The 16,846-nt window shown below is 33.9% G+C and overlaps 1 protein-coding gene across 1 annotated transcript in view; it reads right to left on the bottom strand.

Annotated features, from left to right (window-relative positions):
* Positions 1-16,608, bottom strand: part of LOC100344752 (transmembrane protease serine 11C-like) — a 64,711-nt gene extending 48,103 nt beyond the window's left edge. The window contains exons 1-4 of the mRNA XM_051819763.2: positions 16,479-16,608; positions 15,141-15,234; positions 8,283-8,401; positions 463-581 (exon numbers count right to left, since the gene is read on the bottom strand). Of these exons, the coding sequence (XP_051675723.1) occupies positions 463-581; positions 8,283-8,401; positions 15,141-15,196 (294 nt within the window). The 5' untranslated portion in view covers positions 15,197-15,234; positions 16,479-16,608. The remainder of the gene's footprint in view (positions 1-462; positions 582-8,282; positions 8,402-15,140; positions 15,235-16,478) is intronic.
* Between the last annotated feature and the right edge of the window lie 238 nt (positions 16,609-16,846).

Raw genomic sequence — 16,846 nt, 5'->3', positions numbered from 1 at the left:
ACTTCACAATGTTGGTGGAGAAATGGCATTAAAAATAAGTTTACTGTGGTGCAAAAATGTTTGAAACTCCGGCATGTTTTTACATAATATGTATTTTCAGTGAAAATTTTGAAGACTTCTAATAATGGATTTTTACATGCACTGAAAGAAACTTATTTTTCGTTTCATTTTCCATGAGCTTTTTGAAGTACTCTCATATTTATATTCCTTTATTTGTTCAATTGGAATAATGGACTATCTAACGTGTCAGGCATTTCCTGGGTGTTCTTGAAATGTACCCCTCTTACATTATTTTTTTCCTATAAATGTTTGCAAACTGACTTAATGAAAGGGCTGACTATCCTAATCTGGAACCAAGGTAGTATTAGAAAATTGTTTCCAACTTTGAATGTGATGATTATGGTTTAAGAACTTCTAAGAATATGCCATTTAAAGGACAATGCACAGAACATTTCAACTTACCAATGATACTATTTTTTTATTTAGGCTTCTATATTCATCCGAATATGGTTTTGCAAATTTGCTATCATAGTCAATGTTGTTGACTTTAAAGCTGGTATGATAATAGAAAGGTGTCTTCCCTGAGAAGAAAAAAGAAAAAAATCGTGATCATTTTGTGCTTTGCACAGCCATTTTCACTCTAAGGATATCATGTGAAATGGGATAATCTGATGAAATTTTTTTAACTTTTAAATACTCTGGATGCCCATTGGTTATCAAAATCGTTTTGACAGAGGAATGTTAATAAAATTATAAAGTTACCCAAGAATGTATTCAGAGTTTTTAGTGTAAAATTTTAATGTGCTCTCTCTCAAGTTTGGGCAATATTTAAACAGATATGTTATTATGAAAATAAATTATCTTAAAGTATAGATAATTATCGTAGACCTTGTGATCATCACAGATTATGTTTTAGGAAAATCAGTGAAGTCAGAAGGTTTATCACTTACAAAGTTCCAAGGTAATTAAAATTAATTAAGAAGAAATTAAAGTCAGACATTTTGTAAGTACTTTACATTAAGTATATGGAAAAAAGAAATGAAACGAACAATTTTATGAAAGATAAATAAAGGAAATAGAGTGATGATTGTGTTGGGCTATACTTTGGAATATATCTAGTAGGAAATAAAATTTCTCCTTGTAAAACGTTCACATTCTATTGTATCCCTCCACTCTGCAGTCTAGGAAGTCACAATGAGAGAGGAGATGGTTGGGGAGGAAAGAGAAGGAAGTAGAGAGAGAGAGAGAGAGAGGGAGGGAGAGAGGGAGAGAGAAAGGTGGAATAAAAGCATTTTGTAATATTCTGGAATGTTCATATCCCTGGATATACAGTGGGTATAGTTAATTATTTGGAATAGTCTTCTAGGTCCACTAACAAATAATCAAAGAAATGCAAAGTATTTAAGGTAAGATAGTATTTTTCTTGGGTTAAATTAACCAAGATGACCAACCTCCTTCTCCTAAAAAAGGTGCCAAACAAAAACACAAAACACACATACGGAGACACTCTTATGGTTTGCCAGTGAGAATGCTAATTAGAATACATTTTTTGGAAGACAATTTGGTCATATAATCAAAAGCCAGAAATGTATGCTCATTTTATTTTCTGTCAGTGATTTCTCTTTTTATAATTTATTCTCAGTTTAATGAGTTCCTCACAAATCTATGTATAAAAATGAACAGGGATAGGCATTTGGTACAGCAGTTAAGACAGAGTTTGGGATGCCCAAATCTCATATTTGAGAATTGGAGTTCAAGTCCAAGTTCTGAGTCCAGATTTCTGCTGATGTACACCCTTGGAGGCAGCAGTGATGGCTCAGATACCTGTCATTCATGTGGGAAACCTGGATTGAGTTCTCAGCTCTCAGTTTCTGCTGGTCCCAACCCTACTTATTGTAGGCATTTGGGGAAAAAATCAGTGACCAGAAGCCCTGTCTGTATGTCTGTCTCTGTCTTTTTCTTTCTACTTTTCAAATAAATAAAAATTATAATAAGAAATGAACTCTTTCAAATAACATCAAAAAATTAAAAACAACCTAAGAAATTAAAGTCGAAAACTTATAAAATACATGGTCATCTACTCATATAATATAATATTATATCATAATTACAGTCATGCTTTATATTAATATTTATGCCATGAAAAAGGCATACAAAAGTGGGGGAGAAGATAGAAAAGAAATGAACCAACATTGTGAGAATGTTCCTGACTAGTTGACTGTTTCTATTTTCTTACTCATGTTTTTCTGTATTTTCTATATATCTTAATGAATATTAAGATTAAATTAATCAAAATGTTTTTGAGGAACATACTCCTTATCTGTAATTACTCATTTAGCTACTGATTTTCTGTTTATTTCTCCCCTATTTTACTTTTTTTTCCTATTCTTCTAATATGTGTTTTTATATATCTCCATGTATTATTTCTTTGTCACAAGTTAAACAATTCCAAAGGACTATAATATTTTTGTTGCTAGATATTTCTTTGCATCAATACTGTATGTCTTCTTATTTTTCTATTAGGAATGTCATGTTATGCCAGGTTTTGAATCCAGGGGCATTGAGGCAGTGTTAGGTTATGTTAATCTGTTGGACTACTGCATGAATTGCAAACATTATAGAGTAAAACCATCCTCTAATTCTGCTATCTTATTAGAATGCTGCACATGATGGAGCAGTTCTCAGCCACAAAAAAGAATGAAATCCCATCTTTTACAACAAAATGAATGCAACTGGGGACTATTGTGCTTAGTGAAATAAGCCAGAACCCCCCCAAACAAATATCCTATGTTTTTTTGTGATTTGTGATAGTTAATATATTTAGAGCATAAAAAATTGAGCAAAATTGAAAAAAAGAAAAGGTTAAAACCAAATAGAAACTAAGTAAATGCCCCACATTTTGAATGAACAGCTCGCTCAGCCAGGAGTCACATGACAGCTGCAGACTGGCAAATGTTAAAAAAGAAATGGGGAAGGGCTGGTATTTGCCTACTCTTTTTGTTTATTGCAACATTTGATTTTTCACCAAAAAATAAAGGTTATGATTTATAATTTTAAGGTATTTGGAAATAGCTTCAAAGAGTTGCTCATGAGTATATTTGCATTTCAGACAGATTTCTGCAAATTCTGTGGGGAGATGAATTTATGGGGCATATGAATAATCAGAGTGAGTTGAAAAAAAAGCAAGATTGCAAAATGAAGATAATGCAAATCTGAAGTGAATAAATGTTTCCAGAAATATTTAGGATATACATTATCAGTGCCTAGTATAGAATAAATTTTATTAAAGAATAAATATATAAATATGAGTTCCTGGAAAATTAAACTTTGCTCTATATGATAAAATGTATGCAGTGAAAGGACTGAAATGAATTGCATAAGTTGTTTAAATTTCTTGTGTTTAACCTTGTAGAGCTTTTTCTATTTTTTCATTTTTCTGTTCTGAGGGTCCTCATTTGGCTGTCTGAAATAGAAAGTACTGCTTCTTGGATTTACGAAGCTCATCAGGAAATAAGAGCAAAACAAATCCTTTGGTTAGTTCAATAACTTGGATTTATGTCTTATAGTCACTACTCTAAAAGGCAGTTGATAACTTTTATAAAGTATAATGTTATTCTACAGATATAAAAAAAGGAAACCTATAAAGTTGAATAATATGACCTGATTATTACTTTGGACCTGATAACATGACAAATTAAGGGCATTGTATTTACTGGTACATAAGGTAGAACACAGATGCTACTAATCAACAGAGACTGAGTTTCCAAGTGGAATTAAAATAGATTTTTATATATTACTTTAAATGATTCCTCACTCCTTAAAACCAGTATTTCTTGTGAAGTGTTATTAATTAAAACAATGCAATAGATTATGTAGATGTATCTCCTTAATACTGTACAGCAAATTCTCAGTGATCCATTAATACTAGGAAAGTCAACTATAATAAATATTATGTTAATATTTGGTTTTGTATGGTATTTTAAAATATATCATTGAATATAGTTCTAAATAATAGTTGTGAAATTAGAGCTGCAAATATAAAGGAAAGAAACCACATTGTGTTTCAGTAGATAATTGTAGCAGGAAATTGTTATACCTTCACTGAGTTTTTCCACGAAGTCCAAGTTCTAAACATGATCTTGGGACACATTTTCAAGAAAGGTTAATACTATTCTAAGCAAAATTATCATTTTCCTTAGTTAAAAAAGTGCTGCAAAGCAGGTTAGAAGTTAGAGTGGTAAATTGAGTACCCCTCTGATTTTCTGTAGCATTTGCAAATTGTCATAATAGAGGATTAAGCTCCTCTCCTTCAAATATAACCCTAAACCTTCAGTGGAACCAAATTAAGTTAATAATGTAGAGTCTCTTTTGTTATTTCATTCTTTTTCCATTTCTAAAAGACTAATATTTTGCAAATAATCCGGGTTATATTATAGGCTAAGGTTAAGAGCACTAGGAAGATTTATAACTTAATTCTTTGTATTCATAAAAACTTACTTTAAAATAATCTAAAAATGTTGTTCAAAGAAATGAATTTATGTTGTCTTTTAAAAAAGACCCCAATTCTCCCATGAGGAATGTAATTTTCATTCTTATTTTTCATACATTATTTTCTTTTCTTTGCTCTCATACATATATATGTGATCTTAGAATTAACTGATAACAGCAGTATCCCTGTGCACTTGTCTCAGACATCCAGATCTTTCTTATGGATGGTATGTACTCAAAACTGGCTTCTGGTGGCAGCCAATCACTATATTTGTTTTAGAAAAAGATCACCTTGAACATCCTTGGGATGATCCTTAGCTTTTATTACCTAGATTTAAGACTAACTGAGGACTGGGCATTTGATGCAGCAGTTGAATCACCAATTGGGAGGCCTACATTCTATATTGAAGTGCCAGATTTGAGTCCCAGATCCTCTGCTTCTGATCCAGCCTCCTGTAAATACACACTTTGTAAGGCAACAGGTGATGGCTCAAGTACCTGGGTCCCTGAGACCTGGAGTGAGTTCCTGATTCCTGTGTTCTGCCTGACCCAGTCCTGGCTGTTGCTAGCACTTAGACAGTGAACCAGCAAATAGGAGATCTCCATCTGTACATCTGTCTGTCTTTCAAATAGAATGAAAATAAATTATATATTTTTAAAAGACTTGCTGAGATTAGTTCTCCAGGCAGGTTCTCCCAAATGTTCTCTGAAGAGTAAAAGAGATGTAAAAGAGATGACTTCCAGAGTCTATTAGAGTTAACATCAAACTTAGCATCTGTAGAGATATCTAGAAGGAGTAACTCACACATTTATTGTTTTAGCCTTTGGTTAAGAAATAGGAAGACAACGAAAATAAGTGAATCTGAGAAGGTATAATTTTTGCCCACATTATGAGATTTTCCCTTTCATTTCCTATCTTTTGAAAGCAAAATTGTTATTTGAAGCACTAAGAGTTTCCATTTGTAATTAGCATAGAAATATTTGGAAACATCGTCCCCCCCAGAAAGTGAGAAAGTATCAGTAAGAAAGATTAACTTTTTCTATGTAGATCCAAAGACTTTCCTGGCATTCTCATTGTCAATTTTTTTTTTTTTTTACCAATTCCTCACAACCTAACATACTTCAATCTGATTTTCACATCCTGTGTCAGAAACTATGGGTTATTTCTAGATTATTCTCTTGTGATGGTAGAATTTGTTATTCTTAACTGCGAAGATGCTATCCCAATAGGAAAACTACATTTTCCAGACTCTGTTCCATGTAGGAGCAACCTAATGCATCTAAGTTAAGAAAAATGCAATGAAAGGAAGAGATGTTTTCTTATTGAGAGAAGACATGCTTCTTTCTTTCTTGTTCTGTCTTCCATCTGGCTAGAATGTGGGTATGATGAGCCATAATGACATAACTGCCTTGGACATTGAGATGACCTTGGCAGTGTGGATTGTGCATAGTAAAGTAACAAGATAAAGGAGCCTGCCACCTGATTTTGAGTGGCCCATGAACAGAATGATTTATACATTTTGAAGGATTGAAAAAGTCAAAAGAAGAATAATATCTAGTGAAATAAAATCATATGATCTAGATGGTGTGACTTTTTAGTGTAAGGACTAATACAACATATGAGAAACTGTCCTCTGTTACTACTATATCCCATTGTAGCACCTTAGTACCTTAGTAGTTGCCCATTGAATGCTTGTTAAGTTGAATTTATGTACAGTTTCAGATACGTTTAATCTTTCCCACATTCTATTATTTATTTACAGCGTGCTTATTATCTCCCTTAAGAAGCTAAGCAAATAGAAAACACATAATTTTCATGGAGGGTCATGTGAATCAGAGAAAGGCAAATATTTATCGCTTGAGTGAACACTTCTTATTAATAATTTCATGAGCATAAACTGAGTGTGACTCTTGATTTGGCAGTGGTAACAGTGGGCATTGCAATCTACCCAGGGGTCATGTTTGCACAATCAGTCCATGTCCAGGGAAGATTGCATCTTCACTCTACTGTGCACAACCCTTTCATTTCCCTCTGTATCATTTTGTTTCTATTTATAAGCTGAAATGAATGTTTACTTAGCTAGACAGATTCTTTTCTAAATGAGATCAGAAAAACTTTTAAAGTTTACTTATTTGAAAGGTAGAGTGATGAAGAGAGAGAGAGAATCTGAGAGAGGGAGAGAGGGCACTTTCATTTTCTGGCCAGGGCTGGTCAGGCCAAAATCAGGTACCAGGAATTCCATGTGGGTTTCCCATGTGGGTTATAAGAACCAAAGTACCATTTCCCTGGCCTCCCAGGATCATTAGCAGGAAGTTGTGTTTGAAGAGGAGTAGCTGGATCTCTATTTCAGTATGTGGGTGTCCCAAGTGCTGGCTCAACATGCTGCACCACAACACCTGGCCTTTCACGTACTTTTTGAAGTATCCTATATACACCAACATTGTTCTTATAGATTTAATAAGCAGTCACTCTTGTATGTGTATGTATTGCTGAATTTCAAACACAGTCATTTGTAATTAATTAAATATAAATTAATTTTAAAACATCACTAAATTTACATTACTTGTTTCTCCTTATATATCTTCTTACTTTCCAAACTACCTATTCTCTTGTCAGAATGCAAGAAAAAATTCTTCTAAAAATGTCCTTATCCTTGAAAAGGTTAGGAAAGAGTGGGTTAAAGAAAATAATAAGAGGACTCAGAAACGTTGGTAAAAAATGCTACTTTTAAGAAAACTTAAATACAATGATTCCATAACTTTTTTTCTGTTCATGGAAAATATACAGAAAAATCTGTATAGTCAGATTTTTTCCTTTTACCCCTCAATACAAGGGAATATTTTACTTTCCAAGGAGAATTTTTTTTTTTTTTTTTGACAGGCAGAGTGGACAGTGAGAGAGAGAGACAGAGAGAAAGGTCTTCCTTTGCTGTTGGTTCATCCTCCAATGGCCGCCGCGGCCGGCGCACTGTGGCTGGCGCACCGCGCTGATCCTATGGCAGGAGCCAGGTGCTTCTCCTGGTCTCCCATGGGGTGCAGGGCCCAAGGACTTGGGCCATCCTCCACTGCACTCCCGGGCCACAGCAGAGAGCTGGCCTGGAAGAGGGGCAACCTGGACAGAATCCGGCGCCCCGACCAGGACTAGAACCCGGTGTGCCGGCGCCGCAAGGCGGAGGATTAGCCTAGTGAGCCATGGCGCCGGCCTCCAAGGGGAATTTTTATGAGAAGAAAATATTGTATAGATGAAAATACCAGACATTGGAATAAGAAATATTAGATTAGAATAACAGATTGTAGGCTTTCCTATTTGTTATTCTCTGATTATCAATCCAGGGGGCTTTAAGTTAAGCAAAAATAGAAACTGTGACTACCTTATTTATCAGTGTATTCCCAGCACTTTTTATCCCAAGAAGATAAAAAGGACGTATCCCAAGTCTCTAATTTTAGTTTTCCCTAAGCTAAAAGTCACTAAAGGACAAAGTCTGCAGACAAGAACACTTTTGGAGGTAATGGATATGTTTAGTACCTTATTTGTGGTGATTTATAGGTGTTTATATTTATTAAAATTCATCAAACTGTGCACATTAAGTATGTACTTTTTGTATATTAATTATACCAGCAAATCTTTAAAAACTAGTAAAATCTGCAGTAAATACTAGTAACTGTTCTGATTTTCCTCTTCCAAACAATTTCATCTGTGTTTTTTCCTTCCTTCTCTATCAAAATTCCTAATTTTCTAAATATAGAATCAATAAATCCATGTGACCTGAAAGGCAGACTTAATCAACACTTACCATATGCAACAAAATAGACAACAAGTCCAATGACTACTGCAACAATCACCATCATTAAGATACCCACGGTAATCTTGCCACACCTTGTGAGTTTCATTTTTGTTTTTGACTCCATTCTTCTGAGCAAAAAGGATATGAAAGCAAGTATTAATATGAGCTTGATATAGGACACTCAGAAATAAATATGAATTTGATGTTAGTGTAAAAGTATATTATTGTACATTGATTTTGGATTCAATGGACTGCTGAACTTGGAAAACAGCTTAGAATTAATGAATATAGTATTTGAATGCTTATTTCTCATTACCTATGAATAATAATTATAATAGAAAATTCAATATTTATTTATCCAAGAAATATTTGTAGATGTCCTACTATGTTCTAGGCACTGTTGTGGGAGCAAAGATTTCTTTCCTTATGGAGTTTGTAGTCTACAAAATGGAGATAGCAAACAAAAAATAATAAATAAAATATATGACTCATAAAAAGGTATTATGTGCTGTAGAAAATAAAATAGAGCTAAGCAAAGCAAATCAGAAATGTGTATCTATGTGAGAGAGAGAAAGAGAGGGAAAGAGAAAGAGAAAAAGACAGTGACAAGATGCAATATCAGAGCCAGTGTTGTGGTACAGTGGATTAAGCTATCACTTGTAAGGCTGGTTTGAGTACCAGCTGCTCTGCTTCTAATCCAGGATCCTGTTAATATGCCTGGGAAATCAGCCAGAAGATGGCTCAAGTACCTAGGCCCCTGCCTCCCATGTGGGAGACCAGGATAGAGTTCCTTGCTCTTGGTTTTATTCTGGCCCAGACCTATCTGCTGTGGCCATGTGAGGAGTGAACCAGCAAGATGTGTCTCTCACTCTCTATTTCCCTCTGCATACTCTGTCTTTCAAATAAATAAGTAAACATAAAAACAAATATGTGATATTAAATAGAGTGACAGAAAAAAATAGAGGAGTAGAGTGGGTAAAATCTGAGCAGAGTTGAAACATGTAATAGGGTTTTCCATACATATATATGGGATATCCCAGGCAGAGGGAATTACTCAGGTAATGGAGTACTAGGAATGTTAGGTAGTATGGTTAAAGCAGTGAAGGAGAGAAAAAGTAGTTAATAAAGTAAGTCTGAGAGGTACCATGGTCCAGAACTTGTAGGGCCTTCTGGGGTCATGATGATAATTTTGGCTTTTCTGAGTGATATAGGAGCAATGGAGGGTTTGAGCAAAGGACTGTGATGATAATCTAATATCATATGAGATCCTTCTTGGTACTTTGTAGAATAAACTGTAGAGGCAAAAGTGGAAGCAGAGTGATTAGATAGGAAATGATTACAATAAACCAAACAGGAAGATGATGTTGACTTGGACCAAAGCAGTAAAGGAAGAGGAAAGGAAAAGGAAAAGGAAAAGGAAAAGGAAAAGGAAATGGCTATATTTTGAATATAGTGTTGTTAGTTTCCTGAAGGATCTGTGTGGAATGCAGGTGGAAAAGATTATTGAAAAAACAGTTTCTAGCCCTTTAGTTTGACAATTCGAAAGATGGAATTATCATTAGCTGAGATGCAAAGGCTAGTGATAGAGTAGGTTAGAGGGACCCGTATAAATTCAGTTTTATTTATTTTGTGTTTGGTATGTTCACTAGGAATGCAAGTGGAGATGCAGTTTGGGTATTGAAGTTTGGAGTCTAGGATGGAAGTCTCGGCTGGCAATATAAATTTGGTATTCATGAATATGCAGATGGGGCTCTGGGACTACTTGAGAAAGTAGCAAAGGGATATGTGTATTGAGAGGACCAACATGTGATCACTGGGGAACTCCCTCATTAAGAGATTAAGGGGATGAGAAAAATATAGTAAAAAGTACTGAGAGGAAAGGAGCAGTGAGGTTGGATGGAGCTCAGATAATGTGACATCCTGGAAGCCAAGAGAAATGAATAAAGAACAAGGAAGGGGATCGATTAACTTTGCCAGATACTGCTGATAGCTCAAATATAATAGGTAAATGAGGACTGAGAATTGACTCTTGGATTAGCATTATAGAGATAATTAGTGAGCTTGGTGAATAAACTTTAGGAGTAGAAAGGCAAAGAATTCCTTGGAGATGATTTAAAAGAAAATATAATTACAAGAAGTGGAGACTGTCATTACTCTTACAAAGAGTTTGTTGAAAAGAGCGGTGGCTGGGATGGGGGGGGAGGGGGGACCATTTTTCTGAAGTATTTTAAAGTAGTTATAGTAAAGAAACTGAATTATGAAATTCATCCCTAAATACTTACATTTCATCTTTGCATGAGCATTTTTAGGATCATTATTATACCTAATGGACTTAGTAGTAATTTTATACTCTTCTGTAACACCAAGGTCACATTAATATATCTCTACATGGCCTCAAGACATCTTTTATATTTTTTGTTTGAACATGATAAAAAAAAACCCTCTACATTACATTTGATTTTCTTATTTCTTAGTCTATAACAGCTTCCTCATTCCACCATTTTTTTTTTATGATGTTGACTTGTTGAACATACTTAGTTGTCCTACAGAATGTCCTACCTAAAAGAAAAAGCTTGTTTGGGTATTTTTGTTTCTTTTTTTTTTAAAGTTAAAGCATTAATTAAACATTTCATTTGGAAACATTGATAAATTCAGATGCAGCTGTAATGTAGAGGCAGATGCATCTCAACAGAGAGATGTCTTGTGTTCTTGACACAGTTTGCCCAATGGTAACAGTTTTCAAAGCTATAGTATAATATCACCACTGAGATATTTACACAGGTGAAACCAAAATACTGACCATTTCCGTCACCACAAGAGCCCCTTACATTGCCTTTTTATAGCCTGTTTCCTGCTCCCTTGCCTATGTTACCCCTGACAACCACTAATGTGTTATCCCTTTCTATAATTTTTTCATTTCAAGGATGCTATGTAAACAGAATCAGACAATCTGCAACCTTTTGGAATCTGTTCTTCTCCCAGCTCTAGAGGTTAATTTATCACCAGAGTTTTGTGGGGTTGAGGCATTAAATGTTATTTACAGCTTGGTACCAGTAGTTGGACAGAGAGAAATTAATAATATTAAAACTTTTAGATTAAATTGTTACATTATTTGTGGATTGAGAGGCAACTTTATTCCAGTGTATTTATGCTTCAAGATTGGAAAATAATGTTTTAGTTCATTATATAGAGATGGTGAGGGGCTGTTTCTTTAGAAGTTAGGTAATTGAGCAATGCGAAAGGCATTTTGTTAGGCAAAGGGAGTACAGTGATGAACAATATTAGTAAGAAATGTAAAATGCAAGAATTGTAAAAAATTAACTTTGTTTTATATGCTGTATTATATTTGTTATCTTGCCAGTGTTGTCATAACAAAGCACCATAGACTGACTTCTACAACAGAAATTTATTCTCTTAAAGTTCAGAAGGTTAGAGGCCTCTGTCCTTTTCTTGGAGATAGCCATCTTCTCCCTGTGTCTTTACATGGTCTTCTCTCTGTACATATCTGTGTCCTAATTTCATTTTATGAGGACAATGGCCATATTGGATTAGGGTTTAACCTGATAATCTCATTTTAATTGAATCTGCTTACCCATCTCTAAATACAACCACATTCTGAGGTACTGGGGGTTAGAACTTCAACAACATGTGAATTTTGGGGGAGCACAATACAGCTAATAATATGCTTATTTGTAGGTTTTATTTATAATAATATACTATAAATATATTTTTATATTTTAGGTACTATATATTCATATATTGACTCCAAATACACTTATATTTATGTATATGTATATATGTGCATCTAAGATATTTATGATGTATACAAAGAAAAATTAACATACCTTGAAATGACTGTACTAAGTATCAGTTAGTTTGAAGTACTGATATTAAAACCTATATTAGTTTGATTTTCATTTGCAAAAAAATGAAAAAAAATTTTTTGGTTTGCAGTTATTCCCTGAACAGATGAAATTATCTGAACAAATACTATTAACTAGATCTCTAATGCAAGTGTAATTTCCAAGTCTTTATCATTTTAGAAACTTCGTTGTATTTTGCAAAAATGCTCTGACCACTGGAAAAATTTTGTTCAAATTATGTTGGCACATTGAGAAACCTGGATTGACTTCTAGGCTATTGGCTTCAGCCTGGCCTATCCTTGCCTGTTACAGACATTTGGGGAGTGAACCAGAAGATGTAACATCTCTGTCTCTGTGATCCTGCCTTTCCAATAAAAAAGAAAAGTAAAAATAAATAAAATCAAAAATTAGTATGTCAAGATTTCTGTGGATATTTCCATATTTGTGAACATCTTTTGGTCTTAATAAAAAAACCTAAAAGAAGTCTCACTATATAGTGTTAGAGGAAAGGTTTTTCAATCTGATCAATCACTTATTTAGTCTAGAATAGTGCTTGAAATTTTTGTAAAAAGAATTAACTAAATGATATGCTAAACCTTGGAAAGTTAATTTCCTAGAGCTGAATACCTGTTGTAAGACATTCTTCTTCATACTGATAGATGCGTGCATATGTTGACGTATTTTACTCAACATGGTTGCCATGGGACAAGCCCCCATGGAAATGTGATAAATGAGTAGGAAGTTTGATGTGGCAAATATTTGGTATATATTTTCCTATTCTTCTCAATCATGTATTTCTTGAGCCATCTAAAAATTGCTTCTTTTGTAGATAAAAAAATGGAACATTGACAATGTTACAATAATCCAATCTGTGGGCACACAAAAATCATTCATTTGTTGTTTCTCCTTCTGAATTGTCTACAAGGGATATAAAAGCATTTCTTGTATACAAGAATTTGAGTAACAGGGAACCTTATTTGACATCAAATCTCCCTCCAACATAAATTTCCTAGAGTGAGAGACCCATAGCCATTTGCAGCTGAAGTGAATTTTGCAAATCTTCCATTCTGGTTTCCTAATTTTAAAGAGGGAAAAACTGTAGGAGAATATTTTCTCTTCAGGACATTTCAAATCTAAAGAAGATTAGAACTATAGGTAGAGATTTTTCTCTGGTTGTGATAAGTAAATGCGCATTTGGCATTATGGCTAAAGATCAGAACTTTTAGTTTTTAATCTGTATAAGGAAAATTATTCATATTAGGTAGCTTCTTAACTCAGAATTCTCACTTATTCTATAGTCCAAATCTAAGATCACTAAATGACCTGTCTAGCTTGATTCACAAATATGAAGTTATAATTAATGAATAAAAATTAGTTCTAAAGGCCAATGATCTATTTCTGGTCTCTCCTGCATTTTCTAAGACTCAGATGTTTTTCACAAACTGCTTTACTAGTTTGGAAGTAATGACCCAATGTGTGGTGGGGTGGTGGTGGTAGTAGTGGTGTGTGTGTGTTCTAAAATTCAAAAGGAAAATTCAACTTTGTCAACATTCAGATTCTTTATTTTAAAGCATTCCCGAAAAGCAATGTCAGACACATGAAATCTATTTTTCCAAAATGTTAGTATTTGGTGATAAGATAAACTACTTAACATTCAACAGAAACTGGATCAAGGATGGATATTGAAGTGCATAACAGAAAAACCTGCATTGTTTTTGGCAGCATGTCTTAATTTGTCATATGACATTTATTTATTCACCAGGTATATTCTGAAGGAATTCAGGTATAATATAGATAAGGTTGTAATGACATAAGTAATTACTTAGGGATTTCAGAAACAGTGGCTTACTGGTGAATGTGCTTAAAAATAATTCCTTGAAAGGATTAAAGCTGCTTGTCTGCACATTGTTCCTAATGTAGTTTTTTGGAACATGAGGAGCTGAGCAACTTGATGTGGAATACATAGAATATATTACTTAGAAGGTGTGATGAAACAGTTTAGCTATATTTTTATTGATTAAATAAAAAATTAACAGTGACTTTATTTTATGGAAAAGATTTCCATCTTTCTGTTACAGCTAATTACACTAAATATTAATATGAATGTGTAAAATGATGTTTTTTATGCTATTTATTTGGAAACTTTACTGTTCCCAATGGTCTGCTGGTCATTTAGAATGTAAATGATGGGAAAATATATAAACAAAAATTATCTGCAAATTTTATTAAAGTTTGAGTTAGTCTTAATGCATGCATTTTGTTGGAATGTCAGGAACGACTACATTGTGGATGTGAACATTTATCTTTGTATTAATTTGATTAGCTTATGAATCAAAATGTAAGAAATATTTGTTCATTGCTGTGTGCCGTGGAACCAGTCAGCACATTTCTTTCACTTTCAATCTGATTGCTTTCTAAGCATGTGGCATTGCTAATGGGAAGGAACACAATCCCCTCTGGTTGCTGTTTTTGTTTTTAAGTCAAATGTTCTATCATACCACTAAGAATGTATACCAGTGAGGCATTGCTGTGTTCCAGTTTTAAAAACTAATACCCAAGCTTTGTTCTACCACTTCCCACAGTTAAAATAGCATAAAGTGAGCATAAATATCAGTGTCTCTGTGTCAACATACATCACTAGAAATAGGTGAGTGCAAATATCTTATCCTTTCAATTTTCATAGTGAAACTATCTTTAAAAATAAAATCCTCTGGACATCTTCAGATTCCGTCAGTTATTTGCATCCTTCTCTGGTGTGAACTAAGGTGATTGCAAGATTTTTCACAAAAATTAATAATCAAAACAGAACCTAACAATGAAAATTTATCCATATTAATCATTTTTGTTTTTACTTTCATTCCTATTTTTATGAAAAATTGAGGAAGCGCATCATTTTTAAGAACCTTAAAACCCAAATTAAATTACTTTAGTGAATTAGGTCCCTTTAGAACATTCACCCGAGGAGTAAGGGCAAGCCTTTTTCCTCCCACTCCCTCAGACCCACCTGCTCTGCAGAGATGTCCATGGCTCCTCTCTCTGTGGAGGTTGTTCATGTGTCATCTTCCTTCCAAATGCTAGGCAGCACAGTCATTCTCCACCTATTTAGCTTACAAGATTCTGTGACTTTTATGTGTTTTATGATAATGGTATAATGATAATACTTAGGACTTACACAACTTTTCATCTTCAAAGTGCTTTCCAAACATTTACTAATTAATTTTAAAACATAAGTAAAATATGAGTTGCATAAATGTTGCTCCATAAAAAAAAAAAAAACTCAGCTTTTGTGACTGATGAAGTAGTGGGGCCACCTATTTGAGAAGGACGATAAGCCTTTCCTTGGTTTTGCATTTCTGTTTATTGAAGACTAGCAAGTGACTGCTCTTCTTGCTCACTAGAATCCACTCCCAAAGATTATGCCAATTTCTTTTTTGCTCTTCAATGAACAGCCAGTGGCTCTCTAAGACCTAACCCTCCATTAGGCTCTAAATGCTTTCCAACTTATAACTCTTTTGCTTTCTTCTTCTGTATATCATGCTTTTAGAAATTCTTCCCTAAAATTTTTACTGCAGCCCTAATATTAGTGCTTATTAAAAATGTTTGATTCTCTGAAATTCACAGGTGTTAATTTTTAATAAAAAATATGAGTTTAACCAGTAATTTTCCAAAGTTTTGGACAGCATTCTGGTTTTTGATTAGTGTGCGGACAAGATAGCACACACCTGAATGTTTAGCCATCTGGAAGAAAAAGAATTTGCCAGAGGCCAGCTTCTATGTTAAAGGATAACCCAGTTATTAGGCTGTGAGAGAAGGCTTCTTTGGGTAACAGTCTTTGTTTCGAATCTCAAACTCATAGTAGTATCAAGAAGAATTACTGTCTTGCCTATGCTACCTCCCTTTTTCCAAAAACTTGTATAAGGAAAGATAATCAGAAAAATCATATTTATATTATGACAAAAAGGACCATAATGACAGCTCTTATATCATTTATTAATGGGACTCTGACCAGATATATCTACATCCCTTTAAGACCTTAATGTTAGTTATATTTTTCTGAGCACATCAGTCACAATATTTTGTACACATGTTCAGAATATCTAGAGTATTCTTCTGACCCTCATTTGTCTATGTAAATCCTATTCATCCTTCTAGATTATCCTAATCCTTCTTTCTCTAAGTGGGCTTTTCAAAATATATGACTTTCTCACCTGAATCTCAGAAACCCTAATAAACTCACACAATCTTGCAACAAAATATACACAGGACTTAGGGCATATATTAGACCAGGGACCAGATGAGAAACTTCCTGAATTAATGTCTTAGAATATCAAATTATTCTTACCTTTGAATATCAAAGATCCTGATTCAGGCTCCCTTTTTTCCCTTCATTGATTAGAAAATATGTGCTGTACATCTGTGGCATCAGCATTATTGTTAATACAATTGGAAATAACATTTTAAGATACTTACAATCTCATTATGAAGGCAATCAAATAAGCTGGAAAGTAAAACATATGAAAACACCAGATGGAGCATCCACGGGGCACTATCTGAACACACAAATGAAACCTAATCTTGCTGCTGTGGGAGAGGCCATGGAAAAGTACTCGGAGCATATTTTATCTAATCAATGATCTGAAGGATGAATGGGAATATAATACTTAGAAAGGTAAAGGTAATGAATCAACCTAGTAAAAAGCAAGAAGGAGC

Source organism: Oryctolagus cuniculus, chromosome 8 (assembly GCF_964237555.1).
Source record: "Oryctolagus cuniculus chromosome 8, mOryCun1.1, whole genome shotgun sequence".
NCBI classification, from domain to species: domain Eukaryota; kingdom Metazoa; phylum Chordata; class Mammalia; order Lagomorpha; family Leporidae; genus Oryctolagus; species Oryctolagus cuniculus.
The sequence above is the reverse complement of the archived record's forward strand: the minus strand, read 5'-3'. Positions and strand labels throughout refer to the sequence as shown.